This window comes from Glycine max, chromosome 19 (genome assembly GCF_000004515.6).
Source record: "Glycine max cultivar Williams 82 chromosome 19, Glycine_max_v4.0, whole genome shotgun sequence".
In the NCBI taxonomy this organism is placed as follows: Eukaryota; Viridiplantae; Streptophyta; class Magnoliopsida; order Fabales; family Fabaceae; genus Glycine; species Glycine max.
Window position 1 is genome coordinate 44923832 of NC_038255.2, and position 19604 is coordinate 44943435.

The 19604-nt window shown below is 31.5% G+C and overlaps 3 protein-coding genes across 3 annotated transcripts; 2 read left to right on the forward strand and 1 right to left on the reverse strand.

The window, feature by feature from the left end:
- The first annotated feature begins 1289 nt into the window (after positions 1-1289).
- Positions 1290-2456, forward strand: ZFP6 (C2H2-type zinc finger protein 6). The gene has a single exon (NM_001317536.2). The coding sequence runs from the start codon at positions 1420-1422 to the stop codon at positions 2278-2280; it is 861 nt and encodes a 286-aa protein (NP_001304465.2). The 5' UTR covers positions 1290-1419; the 3' UTR covers positions 2281-2456.
- Positions 2457-6664: 4208 nt separating this feature from the next.
- On the reverse strand, positions 6665-10249 carry LOC100527726 (ras-related protein RABC2a-like protein). The gene is made up of 6 exons (NM_001249569.2): positions 9841-10249; positions 9269-9337; positions 9014-9079; positions 8296-8417; positions 7431-7559; positions 6665-6998 (listed from the first exon to the last, which is right to left on the reverse strand). Exons 1-6 carry the CDS (start codon positions 9977-9979, stop codon positions 6888-6890), a joined length of 636 nt encoding a protein of 211 aa, NP_001236498.2. The 5' UTR covers positions 9980-10249; the 3' UTR covers positions 6665-6887.
- Positions 10250-16399: 6150 nt separating this feature from the next.
- On the forward strand, positions 16400-17236 carry LOC102669902 (uncharacterized). Its single transcript, XM_006605176.1, has 2 exons — positions 16400-16424; positions 16506-17236. Exons 1-2 carry the CDS (start codon positions 16400-16402, stop codon positions 17234-17236), a joined length of 756 nt encoding a protein of 251 aa, XP_006605239.1.
- The last annotated feature ends 2368 nt before the right edge of the window (positions 17237-19604 follow it).

Consider the following 19604-nt stretch of genomic DNA (forward strand, 5'->3'; position numbering starts at 1 on the left):
TGAAACAACATCTCCTGACTGATGCTAGGGGAGTGCAGTTTTTCAAGGGTGTAATTTTTTTCCTTTATTGGTTCTATGTTCTCTCTCATTACCAAAAAAAAAAAAAAAACGAAATGAGTCATGCTTAATTTTATATTTTTTAAAGAATTGTTAAGCAGTGCAAGTGTAAAATTTTGATAAATATATAGTGTTGTTAATTAATATTACTTAAGTCAGGTGGCATATCGAAGCTCTTTCACCAAACAGTTAGCTGCACTCTGATAAACACACACACAACCTAACATTTCTTTTCTTTTCAATACATGATAATTTTCTTAAGAGATGTATGGTTCTTCCATAACTTCCATTGGCACAACTAATTAAAATCGCGTGAATGTATATAAGAGAGCGAATTCTGAGCAACAATGTTGCTAATATGTCTTGTTATTAAATAAAATAATTATTCATGTTTCACAATTTCTTGTTACTTATAATAGGTGTAATTTTTTATAAATATTTTTAATGATGCAAGTAAATACATACTTGATATAGTCATGATTTCCTCATGCTTGATTGAAAACTTTATATTTATTTATGTTAATTTTAAGATATATCAATAAAATTAACATAAAAAGTAAAAGGAAAAAAGAGAGATAAATATGAACTTTTAGTTCAGTAGTTTTTGAAGGAAAAAAAAATCATCTGATAAAAAAAAATTATAATATGAAAATAACTTCAATTTATACTACTACGCACACGTAAGCTTATTTTTATACCCATGGTATTTGGATCGTGTTTATGGCCGTCTTGATTATATTATATACCCATAAATAATCAATCATGTAATAGCATGGCAGCTATAGCTCGAATGATGAATTAATAGCAGATAATCTCGTATTACAACTCGAAATAATTAATTAAGGATTGTGTTCTACCCATAAAAATAATCCTACACTTGGAAGTGATTGGTTGTTAGTTAAAATGAGGTTAGAATTAGTTAAATTAAGATGTATTGCTTGAAGTAAAGGAAGCTAAAAATTAAGAGCAAACATATATATATATATATATATATATATATATATATATATATATATATATATATATACACAATCTAAGAAGGAAAAGCTAATAAAAGGAGAGGTGAAAGTTTGGAAATTGTGAGTGGTTCCAGGCTTGCAAACCAATCCTCCAGGAAGGAATCGTTGCGAAAAAGTAATGGGTTTGCTTCAAAGCCAACCGAATCTCACTCGTTTCCTCGCCTCCTCATGCTTGACATTGCATCTTTCTCTCTCTCTTTCTTCACTTCACACCTGTAATATAAGACTTCCAAGTTTGGAAACGCAACTCTGGCAAACCCAAAATACGTTACTAGCTATTAGAGGTGCCATTATTTACATCAGCTTCCACTCTCTTCATTGCTTCTTCCATTCTCTCTTTACCATGCAAAAGCAAGAGGAATTACATGCGGTGTGCAAGGATTACATGCAAATCATCAAGGGCAAGCGCACCAAGCGACAAAGGCTTCCATCCCCACTTAGGTTAACCATGTCAACAACATGTTCCAGTTTAGGAAGAAGCAGCACCGACAACTCCGTAGGTTTTGATATTCCAACAACCTCAAATGAATCAAGGAACGAAGAGGAGGACATGGCAAATTGTTTGATTCTCTTAGCTCAAGGTCACAACAATACTCCAAAACCCTCACGCACCAACAAGGGAGGGTTATACCTTTACGAGTGCAAGACTTGTAACCGATGCTTCCCTTCATTTCAAGCCCTTGGTGGCCACAGAGCCAGCCACAAGAAATATTCCAAGGCAAGTGCAGAAGAAAAGCAAGGAGTTGCAACTACTTTTGTGAATTATGAAGTCGATAATAATAATAATAATCATAATCATGATGATTATTGTGACCCCACAAGCACCCCCCTCACCTTACAATTATCAACGGCTTTGTATAATAATAGCAGCAGCATTAGGAGTACTATTAATGCTAAAGCTAAAGTTCATGAGTGTTCCATATGTGGGGCAGAATTTTCATCTGGGCAAGCGTTGGGGGGACACATGAGAAAGCATAGAAATTTTCTGAGTGCACCTATTATTGGGGCAATTAATATTGCAAATGGTGGTGATGGAAGCCCTAAAGTTCCGGAAGCCAAGAAACACAAAGATGTTTTGAACTTGGACTTGAATCTTCCGGCACCTGAGGATGATCATCTCAGAGAATCCAACTTGTTTCCTTTTCAGGCCAAAGAAAAAGTTATTGTCTTCTCAGCAACTTCTTTGGTGGATTGCCATTACTAAAGTTCAAGTCTGTCTTTTTTCCTATAAATTAGCCTCTCCGAGAACTTCTCATCCATCTGTTTTTAGTATTGACCTTTATTATTGTTTTTAGCCTTGTATGTACACAATTAATTGCTGATTCTTTCCATTCATATTATGGTACACAATCCAATTCGAATTTATTCAATTAGTGGGGATGTAAATATGTGATTCGCAATTAATTTTATTCATTTCTTTTATCTTAATTATCATTCTAGCTAGTTTTTGGTATTTAATGTTCATTGGTCCTTTTTTAAGTCGATCACACACACCACCGTCATGCATGTGAGAAAACTGAGAGAGAGAGAGAGAGAGATCAGTAGGGAAAATATTAAAGCAAAAGAGAATAAAGCTGCAGTTATATATGAATGTGGTAGAAAGATAAGTTCCATCAAACTCATCAACGGAAAGCGAAAAAACCCTATGGCAAGCAAAGCCATTGCCTAACTGACAGAACTTGAGTCATCGAATCAATGTGTACTAATTAGCTGTTTCAGTCAAAACTTGCCTTATTCCTTCAGTTTATCGCTCGTCTTAATAAGAAATTAAAAGAGAAAAATTCATTGAAAATTATATGAAAGTGTATTTGAAAATCTTTTTCGATTTACTTTCCTTAACCAATTAATAGGACATAAGTTAACATTGGCTTTTATGGTAACTTGATTAATTTAATAAATGTTACTCTTTTATTTTGTGTTGTTACATGTTTCTCCACAGTCAATGCTTCAGTTAAGTGTATATATTTTTTATTCTTGATTTTGAAATAAAATGATTTGTGTTTAAGTATTTTTATTTTAAAAATAAGTTGGTAGTAAGAGTTTGTATAGTTTGTTTTTATCTAACACAAGTTACTTTTAAATACTTCAATTCAAAATCAACTTTAGGTGTAGAATTATTTTTTTTATGTCAAACTAAACATATAAAAATTTATCCAAAATTAGGTTAATTAGATGCATTTTAAGAGGGATAATTTTTAGATATCAGATAAACACTTTTTTTTTATCTCATCATATTACCTATTATATATTTTTTTCGTTTTCAGTCCAGTGTGAAGTCTCACTCCCCTGTTCTTCAGCGTCGTCAACGGTAGTAATATTTGTTTGAAAATTAAAGTAATTGACAACGTTTTCTTTCTGAACTTGATTTGTGACTAATCGCTATTACACAATTATTTTTAGAGTTATTATGTTGTGAATGAATAAATAGCTTTCATTCATCAATATCATTGATTCACTTAAGTTGGAGAATTTTGTGTTTAGGTGGGTATTTGCTAGCATTTCTATTCGATCAGGTGCAATTTTGTTTGCAAGGTGTTTGTTTTGAGAAGTAGCTAGACCCTTGGCATTTTTTTATTGGTTAGGTGAGATGAGAATGTTGAATACAAGTTTTTATATTTTTGAAACGTGTGGACATGGAACGCGTACCACAAACTTTGCTACTTAAAGTTACATGCTAGGTTCTTGTGAAGCCATTTATTTGTGAGAAAGTAGAAACTAAAAATGTAAGGCTTTAAATAGTTTTAAGTTTTAACATGGCATTTAAAAAAAAAAAAAAAAAGAGGCGTTTCCTTGTTGGATAGTGAATTGACAACACCAAAATATAGTTGTTGCTTGGACAAAAAATGTCAACACAAGATTGTTTAGGTATACCAAATAACCCCATGAAAATATGCATTCACAAACTGATGCACATGACTTGAATTTCGATCATAGCATCACCTTCGACGGAGCATGTGAGATAATTCCATGTAATATGTATTTTTTCTGAGATTTTAAAGAAGATTTAAGCCATTTATTGCAAATTTAGACGTAGATTGATCATTAAAAAAAAATGTACGTGTCAAAGTAGAAGAAACCATCTAGTTTACTTTTCCAAAATTTAGCTAGTTAGAATTCTACTTTTATATCTCTCTTTTTCTTAGGTTTCTATGTTGGGTAATAAATAAGGGAAGAGAGTAAGTGTAAAATAACCAAGAAAAGAGACCAAAATGCAGTGTTTCAAACACAAACAGAGCGTTGACTGCCTAGGATGAGTTCTAAGAAGACCGAGACTACCCAATTTTTCAAGCAGAGGCTATATAGGTGCCCAAGTAATGCGTGCCTAACGACAACCTCAAATTTCTAATCTTAATGCTTATTCTTATATATTCAGTTTCACATAAGGAATTAAGGTGGTGAATTATGGATGAAGGTTTAATTGTTGAATGAATTAGAAAACCCGATAGACATAGCGAGAAATTAAACTAAAAACTCAAATTAGAAATTACAAATTCTAGGTGAAATATAATGAACCCTAATCTTAATGTTTTCTCCCATTGCATTAAACCAATTTCTTGCATTCTAACGTATTAAAATATTAAACCCAAAAGTAAATCTTTCTGTTTTCTATAAATTTTAATTCTTATTTTTCTTCAAACCAATCAGTCATAAATTATCCTTTTTGTTTCCAATTAAAATTACGCTTGGTAAATTCTAGATCATACTTTGATCCCTAAGAACCAGAGACGGAGCCATAGTAGATACAAAGGGGAGCAATTATCAAATTGTTTATTCCTTTTTTATTATTATTATTCAACTAGTAATGATAGTTATAATTTTTTATATTTTTAACAAATATAAATATAAATTTAAAATATTTAAAATTATATGAAAAGGAGATGAAAATTAAAATTGTAAAAATAAATTTTCCCAACTATAGTGGGCGGAAAAAAGAAAAAGAAGAAAGATTAGATTACACAAATAAAGGACAATACAAAAAATTCAAAGCTCTATAGTAGTAGAATAATGATGAAATGGGTGATTAAAATATAATACTAAAGTTGGTACTAAAATATAGAAAATTCAAGATGTTAAGACTCTTTTTTGAAACAAAATGCTCAACATGGTAAGGGGATCCGTCTATAAACATGCCATAAGCAGTGAAAACAATAGTCAGATTTAACTCGTTTTAATTATTATTTGTTCCGGTCCAGTACTCTTGTTGAGGTCCTATCAATACTTCATAAATCTCTTTAAGATAAAACTCTATAATTTCGCAAATATTGAGGTTATCAAAGTAAAACTCACTAGGAGGTATAATGAGAGAAAATTTGGATAGTTTGCGTGAAATTCTTAAATTTTATTGCTGTCATTGTAGACAAAGAAATTGGGGACATCAAGGTTGCCGTGGATGAGAGCAAAAAGCAAATGAGTGAAATTTGTTAAAAATAGCATATCTTGATATCTTTAATACCTCAACAGATTTTAGCTACTGTTCCTGTTGCATACTTAGTTAGATGAAGTTTGAACATGGCAGTATGCTCCTCTTTGGACATTTTTTTTCTGCACTGTGATTGAAACTTTTCTGAATAGAGTGCCAAAACAAATTTAAAGGTAACACAAATCTTAGTGTGATCCAAAAATCAGAGGTACATGTTTGCCTTCCTGCATTTTCTTATACAAGTACTTGATTGACTTTCTATACTACTTTTGATTTCTTAACTTATTATATAGTCTCAAACCATAAAGATCAGTAAACCTGATCCACCCAGAGGCTCAATTTCCTCAATAACATCGACCCTGAAACCAGCATGTATGCATGCTGCAGCTTATGAATTCTGGCAGGTACTGACAAATCATCATATGTTTTCCTGGCATTATGGAATATAGTGTTGTATACAATTTGCAGATGCAAACTAGTAATTTTCTATTGAGGAAGAAACTTATAAGGATCTAAAAAATTGGATGTAGCAGGACATGTTTAGGAAAAAAATTATATAGTTTCATTTTGTCTAGTTAGACTAATTATGCAGTATGTTAGATATTTTGCTGGCAACATCAGATTGAGCTGTGAGATGCTTCTTGCATAATCTCACTGATGCGGTTGTATTTAAATTTTCAAGTGCAATAAATATTTCAAAGTAAGGTAGAAGTTGGGACACCGACACAATAGTTTGCAAGGAATTTGGCAGCCACACTTGTATTTATACAACAAAAAGTTGCGTACAAATTTGTAATGATATTTCCACAACATATTCTCAAACATGTACTGATAACATCGCAGACTATATTATAACTGTAAGTGGGGCAGCACTGTATTCTTTGACAAAGCCATCTGTATAGTTTGTGAGTACATGATTGCACAAGTAATCATTACTCGGTTTACAAGTACCAAGTCTGTGCGGGTCATGTCCTACATTGCAATGCCAATCTCCAAAAGCTGGTTATGTTAAGTAGAGCTTTAAATAGTACTTTGGAGTAAAATAAAATTCTAGCTTATATACTTTCATTTTTCCTTTCAATGGGGTTAACCAAATTGTCGGATTAGTTAGGTGTAGTGTGCGCAATAGAAAATTGTATGAAACTGTAGTTGTAGTATCAGGATTGACTTGTGACTTGGGAGCAACACATAAATGATACAGTCATTCATAGGCAAACAAATTTACACAAGCTAATAGACACCATTGTTGCCAATTCCTCCTTCCGGTAATACAAGTAATTAAGCAATCAAAAGACAATGGCAGAAGAAACTAAGGAAGAAGCTTACATATACAAGATTTGTCCAAGATTGCTAGTTAAGAAGATTCAATGTCCACGCCAGCAAGTATCAATTTAAGAGCAACAACCACCATTTTGGGATGCTTGGGATTCTTGTTTTGGTTTTAAAACACTCCTTTTAACTGCTGTTGATCCTTCTTCCAAAAGACTAGGAGCTTCCATTATCTACAAAATGATGCCATATTGGTCATGATAGGAAAAACAAAACACAGCAAACGATTCACTCATTCAAAATATCATGTCTTATATTTTCCAAGTAATAATTATTTCCTATAATCAATAATGAAACTTTTTTTAGAATATTAACCTAATTTCATAAAACCAGATAACGTACTCACTCTTCATTATTATGTCTATTCTTACTGATAACTGAAGCAAATATTAGGTAGGAACTTCTGCATCAACATCTGTTAATGTAAGCCCAAGAATTACTAGCTAAAACACCTAAACTTCACACAACTTCTTCATTTGAAATATTATATTTTTGAAGCAAATGTTTAAGCTTGGGTGAATTCATGACCCTACTGTCAGTTAATTGGAAAGTTGTCTTATGTACAAGACATAAACAGCACTGAAGCAAACTTCTAAAAACTGTACCTTTAGAGCAAGTTCCTCAAAGCACTGCTCCACATTTTCCCTTGTTTTGGCACTACATTCAAGAAGCAAACACCCCAAATCTTTAGCAAGTGCTAAACCCTCTTCCCTGCTCACAGCCCTTTCAGTATCCTAGAAATAGAGAAATAAGTCATTAAGAAATTAATGAACCGTAAAAATTATGGGGACAGTGCTGCCTGTCATGTGAAAATCTCATGTGAGAGGATTCATTCCTAGGAATCCTAGAAAGTTGGGGGGTCTATATTTTTTTATTATTATTTTGATAAATTTAAGCATCTTATAATCTTAACCTATGCTATATGCATTGGGAAATGACATCAATGCAAGACAATGTCAATGTCATAGTTCATATATCTCCACAAGGCCCTTCATCAGTTTCAGAATGTCCATTAAATTGTTAATTGCTGGCTTAATTAGGTTGCTCTGACAATAGGGAAGGTTCCAGATGACAGTGCTGCATAAAGTGCATGCATGTAACAATCCAGATATTCATAATTCACTGAATTGACATTGAGTTCAAAAACAAATGCTACTATGAGTATGCAGTGAAAGTGTCAGGACTCTATTTTGCTCTAATCTGGCTGATAATGCAAGGATCCAGTTTTCTGATGAACGTCATCAGATAGATTATAGTGGCAAAATAGTATGGAGCTTTGATAAGCTAGACAATGTCTTAATTTGCTTCAGATGGAAAGACAAAACTTGAATTTTGCTTCATTGTCTTAATGCAGATAAGAATCATAAGATTTGAATTTTCAACTATTTCAATGAGGAACATTTCATGACAATTACAAATTCATTGCCTTTGGTCATATATTCAGGCCCAATACTGGAGCATAAAACTTACTCTATCAACTTTATTTCCAACTAGTATCTTCACACAATCCTGATTAGTTGAGTAGAGTTCCACTTCCTTAGACCACACTTCTGATAAGTTTGTAAAGGTTTCTCTCCTTGTGACATCATAAACTAAAAGTGAAGAAAATGAAGCACTCTATAAGTAGAAATTATTAAAATTTAAAATATGTTAATTAGCAATAATTCAAATACATGCTTTATCCATCTTAACTATATTACAAAATTATGCTTTCAGAAGGCCACCTTCAGCCCCAAGAAAATATGTAAAAGAAATTCTTCATGCCATAAAAGGGACACGAAAGACAATGGCAAGAACCATTTTACTACCAAAAAGATAAAGCAACAGGGGATGTACTTGAGAAAGGCCTTGTTTCCCTAGTTGCTAATGTAAAACCTATCTAACAATTGATAAAATTGCAGAATTTATTTTACTTCAAACATTTAACATAAAACATCAAAAGCATACCTTGAAACAAAGGTTAGTAATAAATGTTATAATTCCTTGCAATTGCTTAATTTTAGTCCATCTTTGTCAGGCATCACACTTGAATAACAAATATGAAGAGCATCGATGGAAGTATAATGCTAAAACAGAGTTCAATATTAGTTGCAAACACAAATTTCTCCCTAAAGAAATTCTAGAGAAGTCTCTGTTGGGGATGAATAAAACAATCCTACATTCTTATGTACACATAAAGTTAGCATACCGAGAATGATTCCTTGTGCTTTTCTATAGTAAGAACTGTTTAGAGTCCTGAACCTTTCCTGCCCAGCTGCAACAGATGTAATGTTATTTTAAGTCAATATACCACTTAAATTAGTCATTTTGGTCAATGAATAACCAAAACACTATCAGAGACATTTTATTGCATCTATTCGAATCACATGCTGCTGGGATTGAATCATTGAACAAAAGGTCTAATTTTAAGAACTGAAAGCACAAGATTTTGACTCTATATTACCAGTATCCCAAATCGTCAATTTCAATCTCTTGCCACCCACTGTGAGCGTTTTGATCTTAAAATCAACACCTACATATTATAGAAACGACATCAGATCATATCAAAACTCAAGTCAGACAAACAGCATAGACAATACAAGAGGAACATAAATTCAATTTCTGGTTAGTTCTAGTGGCATAAAAGAACCATAACAAAAGACCAGTCAATCCTACACAAGTCCTAGGCAGAGTCAATAACCAAAGACCAAGAGATTCAATCATGAAAGCAAAGTAAAACATAGAAGAACTTGGATGAACCTGAAATGTAAAGCAACTTTTAAACTGACAATAATTTGAAAAAAAAATCACAAATTCAACACTCAAAACTTCATCAGCGTCACTTTAAACAATAGATCGACAAGCATGAGACAGAGACACCATTTGGTTGCAAACAATGTATAAGAAAAACAAGTGCGACAGCTAAATTCAAAGCATGCAAAGGTTGAACATAGAAATAACAAAACTAGAAAAAAAAAATAGAAGAAAAGAAAATAGGGGGTTGAATCATGAATGTAATGAATGAATTACAATTACCAATGGTGGGGGAAAGATCTTCAACAGAACTTGAAATAAAGCTGACTAGTAGGCTACTTTTTCCCACACCGGAATCTCCGATCAACAAGATCTTGAAAGAGAGATCATAGCCACTGCTCTGACCTGAGGATGAACTCATTCTCTCTTCCTCTGATGAATGTGTTACGTGTGTGTCAAAAAGTACAGTGAAAGGAACGTATGCAAGTGAGAGAGAGAAAAAGAAAGAGGCTTATGGGGTTGGGCTAGGCAAGGCTACGCCTTTCATTTATTTGGTGTGTTAAAGTGTAAAGAGAGAGAGAAAGAAGATAAAAGGGCACACTTTCTCCCTTTGGCTGAGTTCAGGCACAATCACTTGTCCTAAGCTCACACCCCCCACACACCAACAACGTATTTATTCTTTTCTTTTTCTGTTTTGTGATATGATACGTGTAGTGTATAATAATATGTTGAGTTCCCAACTTCATGCGAGGGTCTTGTCCCATGTCCAAACTCCATGCCCCACGTGCAAGGTACTGATTGCTGTCGTTTACTCTCAAAGCAGTGCTGCCTGCTATGCTATTCAAGTTCTACCCCGGCTTGGGTTTCGATTAAATCTTCAAACTAGCTGCTTTTTTCTGTTGGCTTTTAGTTACCATGCCTATGTTTCTTCCACCTTAAACCTTTATTGATTTTTTTTTTGGTCGTAACCCCTGTTTATTTGAGGAATGAGATCCTTACTAATTAGTAGAAGGAATTTTTTTAAAAAAAATTATAATTATCATGTTTGGTATGTAATTAATAAAAAAGATTGTCAGAAAATTATCATTTTCAAAAATTAATTTTATCTAACTTTCCCACAAAAGCATTTTCAAGAAAATAGTAGGAATTCAACTTTCCAAAGGAAATGGAAAGTTTTAATTATATATTTTATATACATTTTTAATTTGCAGAAAACATATCAAGATTAACCAAACTTATTTTATCCCGGAATCGACTTTTTTATGTATGATTTTTTTTTTCACTATAAAAACTTCCCCTTAATGATATGGAATCACATGTATTTTTATAGTGGAAAATTTTGTTTGTAAGAATGGGCAATTTTTTCTTCTTCAAATATTTAACATTATTATATACTTAAAGACTTTGAACTTTAAAAGTATCATTTTTTTTATCATGATATTAATGTAAAATATTTATTATGTCGGAGAATTTATTTTTAAAAAAAATCTCTTTTAATTAATTATATTTTTTTATTCATGAGTCTCAAATTAAAATATTATTAAAAAAAATCAAATCTAATTTCACTCTATCTATTATGTTGGAATAATTCTATAACGGTTGGTATACGTTAGGATGACAAAGATTTAACTTCGCCCGCTAACCGAATTTGGTTCTAAGGTTGGTTTGGATGGATACTCATATTGAAATTAGAATTGATGTAATTTTTTTCTTTGTTATTTATCTCTATTATTCATTTTTATTTTTCTTTAGTTTATAAATTTTTTTTATAGTTTTGTTGTATTAAATAAATCTCTTAAAATAAAGGATGTGATAGCTGCCAACTACTATAACTAATTAGTTGTTTATCTTAAAACACCATAATTGATTATTGATGCCTTTCATTCTCGTACTGCCTCCTCTCCCTTGAAAATTCAAGTTTTTTACAGTACCGTAGAACTTGTACATAAATCCATACACTACCATAATTGATGCCTTATTCTTTCGTAATCTGATTGTATACTTTTCTACGCCCATTCCACAATCTACCATTATCATGCTTCTTTCTCCTTTTAATATGGGTGTGCTCGTCCCATCTGTCAAATCTGCAAACCCAGATATTTTATAATTTAGATTCATATCTACTTATCTAGGTGTAATAGTGCTTGTGTTTGCACCAACTAATAAATTGTTTTTTGTAATGTGATTTAGGAATTCGTACAACGAAAATTAAACGCGAACACAAGCATGTTATAAGATGTGACTAGTAGGCAACAATGATAATTCATTGTAATATTTTTTTATTTTATTTATTTTGTGACCACCCTGATGTAACCCAAATTAAGTAGGGTTAATGGATTCAATTGGTTTAAAAACATAGTCGGATATCAAATTTAGAAAATTTGCATCTGATCCAATCCGACTATACTAAATATAAAATTCTTACAAAAAAAGTAATAAATAAAATTTTCTAATTTTTAGTTTCATTTATTCTTTTTTATATAGAACTTTTAAGATAAAACATCTATTTTCCACCCTATCCAAATCGAAGACAAACAAGTTAAGTCAAGAATTGAGTTAACGCTTACAAATTGAAGAAAACCAACCTGACCTTTTTTTGTTCTCGAGTTCAAAATTTCTTTAAACTTAACCTCTCCGAGAGTAGTTTTGACGAAAGATGATCCAGGATCTATGGTTGCAAGGGGGCCAAAAAAAAAAGTCTAGACAATTTTAATGTGAGGAGGGATAAAAAAAAAGTCTTCAACTTCCCAATTTAACAATGATGCTTCAACTTGATCTTCCTTGTTTTTACAATCCTTTCAATTCTCAAATTTCAACTCATCTAAGCATTAAGTTAAAAAAAAAATCAAATGCATATTCACATTCAACCTCCACGGTTTTTCCATAGCAATTAAAGACATTTGAAAGTATCTTTTAAATTTTTATTTGGTTCAAAAACGTTAAAGTCATTAAATGATGATCAACTGAAAGATATTGTGTTAATTATCACTTTACCTCTTCTTATAGTGATTTATTGGATGTTGATTTGGATAATCTTTCCTCTAAATGTAAAGAGTTGCAAATGACTCTGCCCACTAAATTAATGCAAGTTATCCAAACTCTTGAGTTTGTTAAAATTGTAGATTGCGCTTAAATAATTCTACTATATGTACTTGCGGTCGGAACATATCAACTTAAGTTTTTTATATTTAGGATTAAAAAAATCCTACTTAAGATCATTAATGTCACCACAGAAGGTTAATTGGTTTTTTTATGTTAACATTATCGTTAATAATTTTGCATCCTGAAATGTAAAAAAAAAAACACTTTTTATGATAACTTTTTGCATATTTTATTTTGTAAAATGACAGACAACAATCGGATGATGATTCGTATACTTAATTAATGATTTTATGATGTTGATGGTAATAATATCATCAATTCATCATTAATGATTTTGTATCTCGAATTACTTCAACAAATTACTTTTTTTATGATAATTTGTATGTTTTATTTTATAGATGATAGATAATAATATTTTTTGTTATAAAATGTCAATTTTATGAAATTATGTGTCTTTTTTTTAAGGTATGTATACTTATAAATATTACATAAGAAACCTTATATATTGTTTCACTCTAAACCCATATAATGTTATTTTTTTACCTACACTACACATGAACCGTATTCATTTCTAATAACATGTTCATTACATACAGTATCATATTTTAAGATTGATCTAATTCGTGTTATAATACGAATCCAACACGGAATGCAAGAATGACATACATCCTCACAAGTTTAGGTAGTGAATTGAGAATTGAGAATTGAGATGGGATATGCTTTCTTTACACAGGAAACGAAACAACTATGGATATAGGTCCAGTGGCGGACTTATGAGGGTGTACACTTATACCCGTCATTTTTTAAAATTTATTGAATTTGTAAATAAAATTTTATATTTTTATATTTTATTTTATTTCTATTTCTATAATTAAACCAACTGATTTTATTTTTTATAATTCACTGACTTAAGATGTTAGATCTGTGATTGTATGGGTCTTCATGTGTACTTTGTGTACCCCAGTTGCTGAACCCCTGGCCAAGACATGAGCTGGAGTGTAGCTATCAAAACGGGATGGCACCAATACGAATGGCCCATTTCATGTCAACACGAAACTTCCATTGTTGACATTGGGTAAGAGGTCTATTCCCCTCCATCATTGCATATTTTAAACCAAAAATGTTTCCTTTGGAGAACACTTTCTATCCTCATAGACTGTTTAGATGGATAAGTATTTATGAGCTAGATATTATTTTTGGATTTGTTCTCTAGAATTGAAAAAAGACTGATCAGGTTCTCCTTTTAAGAATTTTATATGGATTTTCTTAAAAAATATAAAATAAAATCAAAGAAAGAAAAACACAAATATCAAAGACTATAAATGTGATATTACTAACATAAAGTTACCCTTCAATTTAATTTATTCCTATAAATTATAGGACCATTAAACCATATTAAAATAGGCACGCCTTTTATGAAGCTACTTAAGCTGATTGTGACTAATTACCCAGTACGAGTATTCAAAAATACTAGTATAAACCTAATAAACTTAAATATTGTTTCACCAAAAAAAATCTTAAATTCAATGAATTAGGTCAATTATATCTTTGATAATGATTGATTATTTGTGAACAATAAAAATGATAATGATAGATCATAGTAACTGATCATGGATTAATTAATCATTATTTATTAAATAATAATATGACTAGCTTCTAGATTTATGTAAATATTTTTCATAGATATCATCACTCTTAAGTCTTAACTGGAATTTCCATCCTTCATATCTATTTATTTTAGTTTTTAAGAAAAGACGTTAATTATAATTATGGAAGCTCGTAATGATGGTGGATTGCTTGCTACAACTAGAAAACACTCTTGGCATGGCAAATGACGACGTCTACTTAAAAAAAAATCGATTAATCATTTATTAAGTGATGCCCCATGTTTTGATGGCTATATTATTTTGACGTATAGCGGTATGTGTTGCCCAATATTGCTACGCATTTATTCTGCATAGAAAATAGATTGTTTTCATCACATATATTGATCAGCATGAACATCAGAACATGAAATCATGTAGTTTATCTCTTCGATGCCTGGCCCTTATTTCATGCGCAATTATCTTGGCAGCTATGAATGCAAGCTTAGCCTCAGTTTAAACAATTATTTGGCCCCCACTCCACACTTTTTAGGCCAAGAAAGCATCGCGATTCGCCAGCCCAAAGACACTCCCACCATTTGCTTTTACTTTTACTTTTGTTTCTTTTTATTTAGATTTTTTTTTATGTGAATGAAAGCCAGAAATCATGAGATTTATAACAGTTTATACACGTTAAATCAAATTAACTAAACTCCTTGATAATATATTTGATCAGTACTATATAATTTTGGTTTCCTAGATTTCAATTATGAGAATTGCATATTTTTATATATCATAATTGTGTGATTTTAATTTTTTTTAATTTTTTGTTATAAATTTTAAAGACATGGCACTAAATAACGTGTTAATGATATGATAGTTGATGTAGAATTTGTGCAATTGAAACTTTGAGCGACAAAAATCACATAATTGTGATACTTGAATAGTTAAAAATGCAATTAAACATTTTATTTATTTTATTTTTAATTTTTATTTAAAAATTTAAATAATAAGAAATCATAATCAAGGTATATTTATAAGATAGTTTCTAGTAAGATATTCTTTCTAACACATTTTTTACTATTAATTAAACTTCATTTAAAACTATAAAATCATAAATAAATATTTATTTCACTATTTGTAAGACTCCGACAAAATCTTTTCATTTTTTATCCTTTAACCAATAGCCTAATATTATTTGTTATATTTATCTTTTATTTTATTCACATATAAGTTATAAGAGTGAGAGAATTTTGATATATGTAATTTTTTATTCTATTATTATTTATAATATAATTTTTACAACTATAATATCTTTTACTATCAACATATTCTTGGAAAAAAAAAGAACCGGATAAAAAATGTATCAAATCATACATCCACAAAATAATATTCTTAAAATAGAGTATATTTTAGAACAATTGGTTAAGATTATTAAAAACTTTAACTTAAGTCAATAATATATATATATATATATATATATATATATATATATATATATATATAACTCTACATGAGATAAATCTATTTACCTCATTATTCACTCGATTCCTATTACCACCATCAACAAGGTGCCCACGTGGTCACCCACTATAAAAATTCTGGAGCAAGCATGAAAAGTGCAAATATACACACTTTCTAAATAAACTTACTGGTTAAAATATAACCCCTAAATCATCTTGATTAACCTGTCGTTGCATTTGGTGGAAACACCTTCTGAATAAATTCCAGGAAGCGACGAGAGTAGAACGTAGGGTCTACAGCTGAGATAGACAATGAATCAAACTGAAGAGATTTATATGCATGTTCAATCCTCTTAGTCATGTTGTAGTTCTGCAATATGTCAATGATACCAAGGTACAGCACCACATCGTACACCTCATGGAACATTTGCTTTTCTTGTTTTTCTGAAATCTGCTCTGCCCTTGATGGCATGTTCACACCAAGCTGAATTTGGAGTCTGCTCAACAATTTGGAAAGAAAAAATATACGTATTAGTCTGCTATATTGTGGTAATAATTAAAACATATGGTGTAAAAGAACAATTTTAATCATTAGAATATATGGTCTTCTTATGAATGGCTCCAACATATCATGTAGCAATAATCTGGTAGTCTGCATGATACCAGTAACACACATGTGACCATTTGAAGAAAATGAATAGCCAATTTATGATCTCACGTTCGGAGACAATTAAATTTAATAATGAAATTTTATACTAATGTTTTTTTTTTTGTCTTTTCGTGTATTTCTTTTATATAGATTTTCAGAATTCTAAGGCTAAGACAACCGCAAGAATGAACTCAAGGCATCGTCCATTACATGCTAGTGGAGTCTCCATCTTAGCAACTGTTGACATTGCCATAGAAAAAACACAACATATCAATGGACCATTAGGTTCAACATTGAGAAGGGTAGCAAATTTAGCCAAATTTGCCACCCCTTTTATCTACGCCATGCAAATCCAATGGCTAACAATTCTCTCCTTCATCGATGATGCCATTCTAGCAATTGAAAAATTTACGGAGAAATTGTTTCCCCCTTCAACCCACGTGTTCGACATAGTTGATGAAATTGTGCTAATGATAGTGTTCCTGCCAGAAAAATTTGATGGTGCGGTGAACAAGTTTTCTACAATAATCCACCAAGTGCCATTCTTGGATTGGGCACTGACCCTTGTAATCTCAAGGTTGAACAGATTGGTTTCCACGTTGAACTATTGGGGACATGAAAATTCAAGAGTAAACGAGAAAACAATAGGTGTTGATAGGAGTTGCAATGAAGGGTACCTTCCCATGGATTCCTCGGATGATATTAACCATGAGAGTTTGGAAAATTTTCCTCCTATGATACCAGAATGTGAACATAAAGCGGTTCATGACATTTCATTGTCGAGTCGTGTAAAAGGGTCATACAAGGAAGCATTGGAGAGGGGGAAAGAAGAGACCCCAAATGAGAAAATGGAGAGAGAGTGTGAGATTGTTGAGAATTGAGATTTTTCCAAGCTGTTATAATAAAATATTTTAGTGTCTTTGTAGTTTGTGTCATTGCTTGTAAAGTTTGTTAGAAAGTTGCTTATATTCAGAAAAAGCTGGCTGTAATTGTAGGCTAATATGCTTTCTTTTTTAACTTAGTCATGCGTGCTTTTTACTTTGCTCAGTGAGGGGCTTTCATAGCTTGTGTATTTATATTTGCTGGTTTCTAATTTACAACCTTCTCATTTTTCTGCATTTAGGCTGTTCAGTCTGATGCGTAGTCTGTTTTTACAGCTTAGTCAAATAGTTTTTTCTATTCAGTCTTATACTTTGTTTCTTATATGATCTTGAAACAAAGATGGACGGAGATGATTGTGAGTGTGAAGGAAGAGAGAAGAAAGAATGGAAACAATGAAGAGAATGATGATGCTATTATGAAATGTCAAGTTGGAGGGAGCAAAAGTGTAAAAGATGCTCTTATGGACCTGTGTTAATTATACGTAGAATTTGAAGTATTAATTATGCATAGTGTTAAAAGTTAAATTTTTTATTTACCACAGACGTTTTGACAATTCTGTTCCAGACATGGTTGAGCGCTAGATGTGGACACAGTTATTTAACCTGAAGGTGAAACGACCGAGCCAAGAACATCAAGAAACCATACCTTGCTGTACCAGGTAGAAGTAGATCCACCTCCTCGTCACCAGCAGATGAAGCTCGCAACCGGCTACCCCTCATGTGTGAGCCAACAACAACACTGTCATCATCTGCTCCTCGAGGAACTAGAACAAGGCCTTGTGGATAGGATACTTCATCCTCCAGAGGGTCTACCAAATCATTATTAGCATAGCAAAGTTTTTAAACGGATCAGTTCATGTTTATAAGTTGTACTAGAAAAAGCAATAATATAAGTCAATAAAGGAGACAAAAGATTCACCTTCCTCTGCAAGCATTGCTAATCCATCCACACTTCTACTTTGGTTGTGTGAAACGAGAGAACGCAGATGCTGGGGAGCTCGACAGTGAACACTTAGAAGAAGGCTGTAGTCCATGATGTGCTGTGCTTCCAAAAATTTGCTGTCTGTTTCAATCTGCCTGCATAAAAGTATAAGAGGAAATATTCAGTTTTTTGCAGTGCATTAGAAAAAATATGGCTTATATTTTATCAGGCTGCAAGCTTGAGATATATCATGTCAATTAACACTAATATTCATAAGCTTGAAGAAATGTATGCATCTTAAATTTTTTGGAGCAAACTTCATAAAAAAAAAAAAAAATCGGCATCAAAACAACCATTAGGTTTCACTACTTTTAATAACAGCATATTTTATTGGGGGTGGGGCATTATCTCTAGGCAAATATTTGCTTGTTCATAGAATAGTACAGTGTCAAAATAAGATCCAAGGGCTTTGCTGCATACTTCAGAAACCAGGAATATACTAAACAAAAAGATCATTCAGTTCCTGCTGATAGTTGCATCAATTTTGTCTCTTATGATGGTAATATGAAGCTTTTTTCATATTTTATGTACCTACTAATAGTTTTATTTTTTTAAAATAAAAAATATACTAAACATAAATAATTTGACACCATTATTTTATTCATTAATAAATGACATTCTTTGTAATATGTCTATTACTATTCGTTGTTACAAACCTTGTTAGTGGTGTTATATGCATGTTTTCATGTTAATGATGATAAGCACTAGATATTGTCAAGTTAGTATTGTGTTAACTTGTGGGATATGCATCGTGTGATCAAGTTAGTGGCCCCCCTTAAGGTAGTGTAATTTGTGGATTGTTTGAAGAGCGGAGGCATTTTTCAAAAATGTTTTGCTGCAATTAGAAGTTGAGACTATGTTCAAGTATTTTCTTAGACAAAGGGTCTTGCAAGTTGCAAGCATACTATTAGGACATATACTCTCTAGTCAATATATACCCCGCAAGTTGTGTTAGTTTAAATCAAACTTACAAGTTATGTTTTGTTAGTATGAATTATTTTGGATTGTGGTCTCTTAAATTAAGAACCAGTATTTATGGAATTTTCATTAAGTCAATCAATATTACTGATAGAATACCAAATTGATCACATCTTTATTCTCATGTAAGTTACATTTTAACCCCTTCAATTAGTTACATATCAATAAGAACATAAACAACACTCAATAAATACTAGATTAAAATGTACCTCTTAAATATTGATGTTACCTTAAAATATAAATGATTTGAATGAAAAGAATAATTGATTTTGATGTTGAATACTTATTTGGTGTCAAAATGAATAAAATAAAATACAAAACGAAGAAGGAAGAGACCAATAATCAAACAAAACAAGACCAGACGATTAATCAAACAAAACCAACCTATTTGGTGACATCTCATGATCA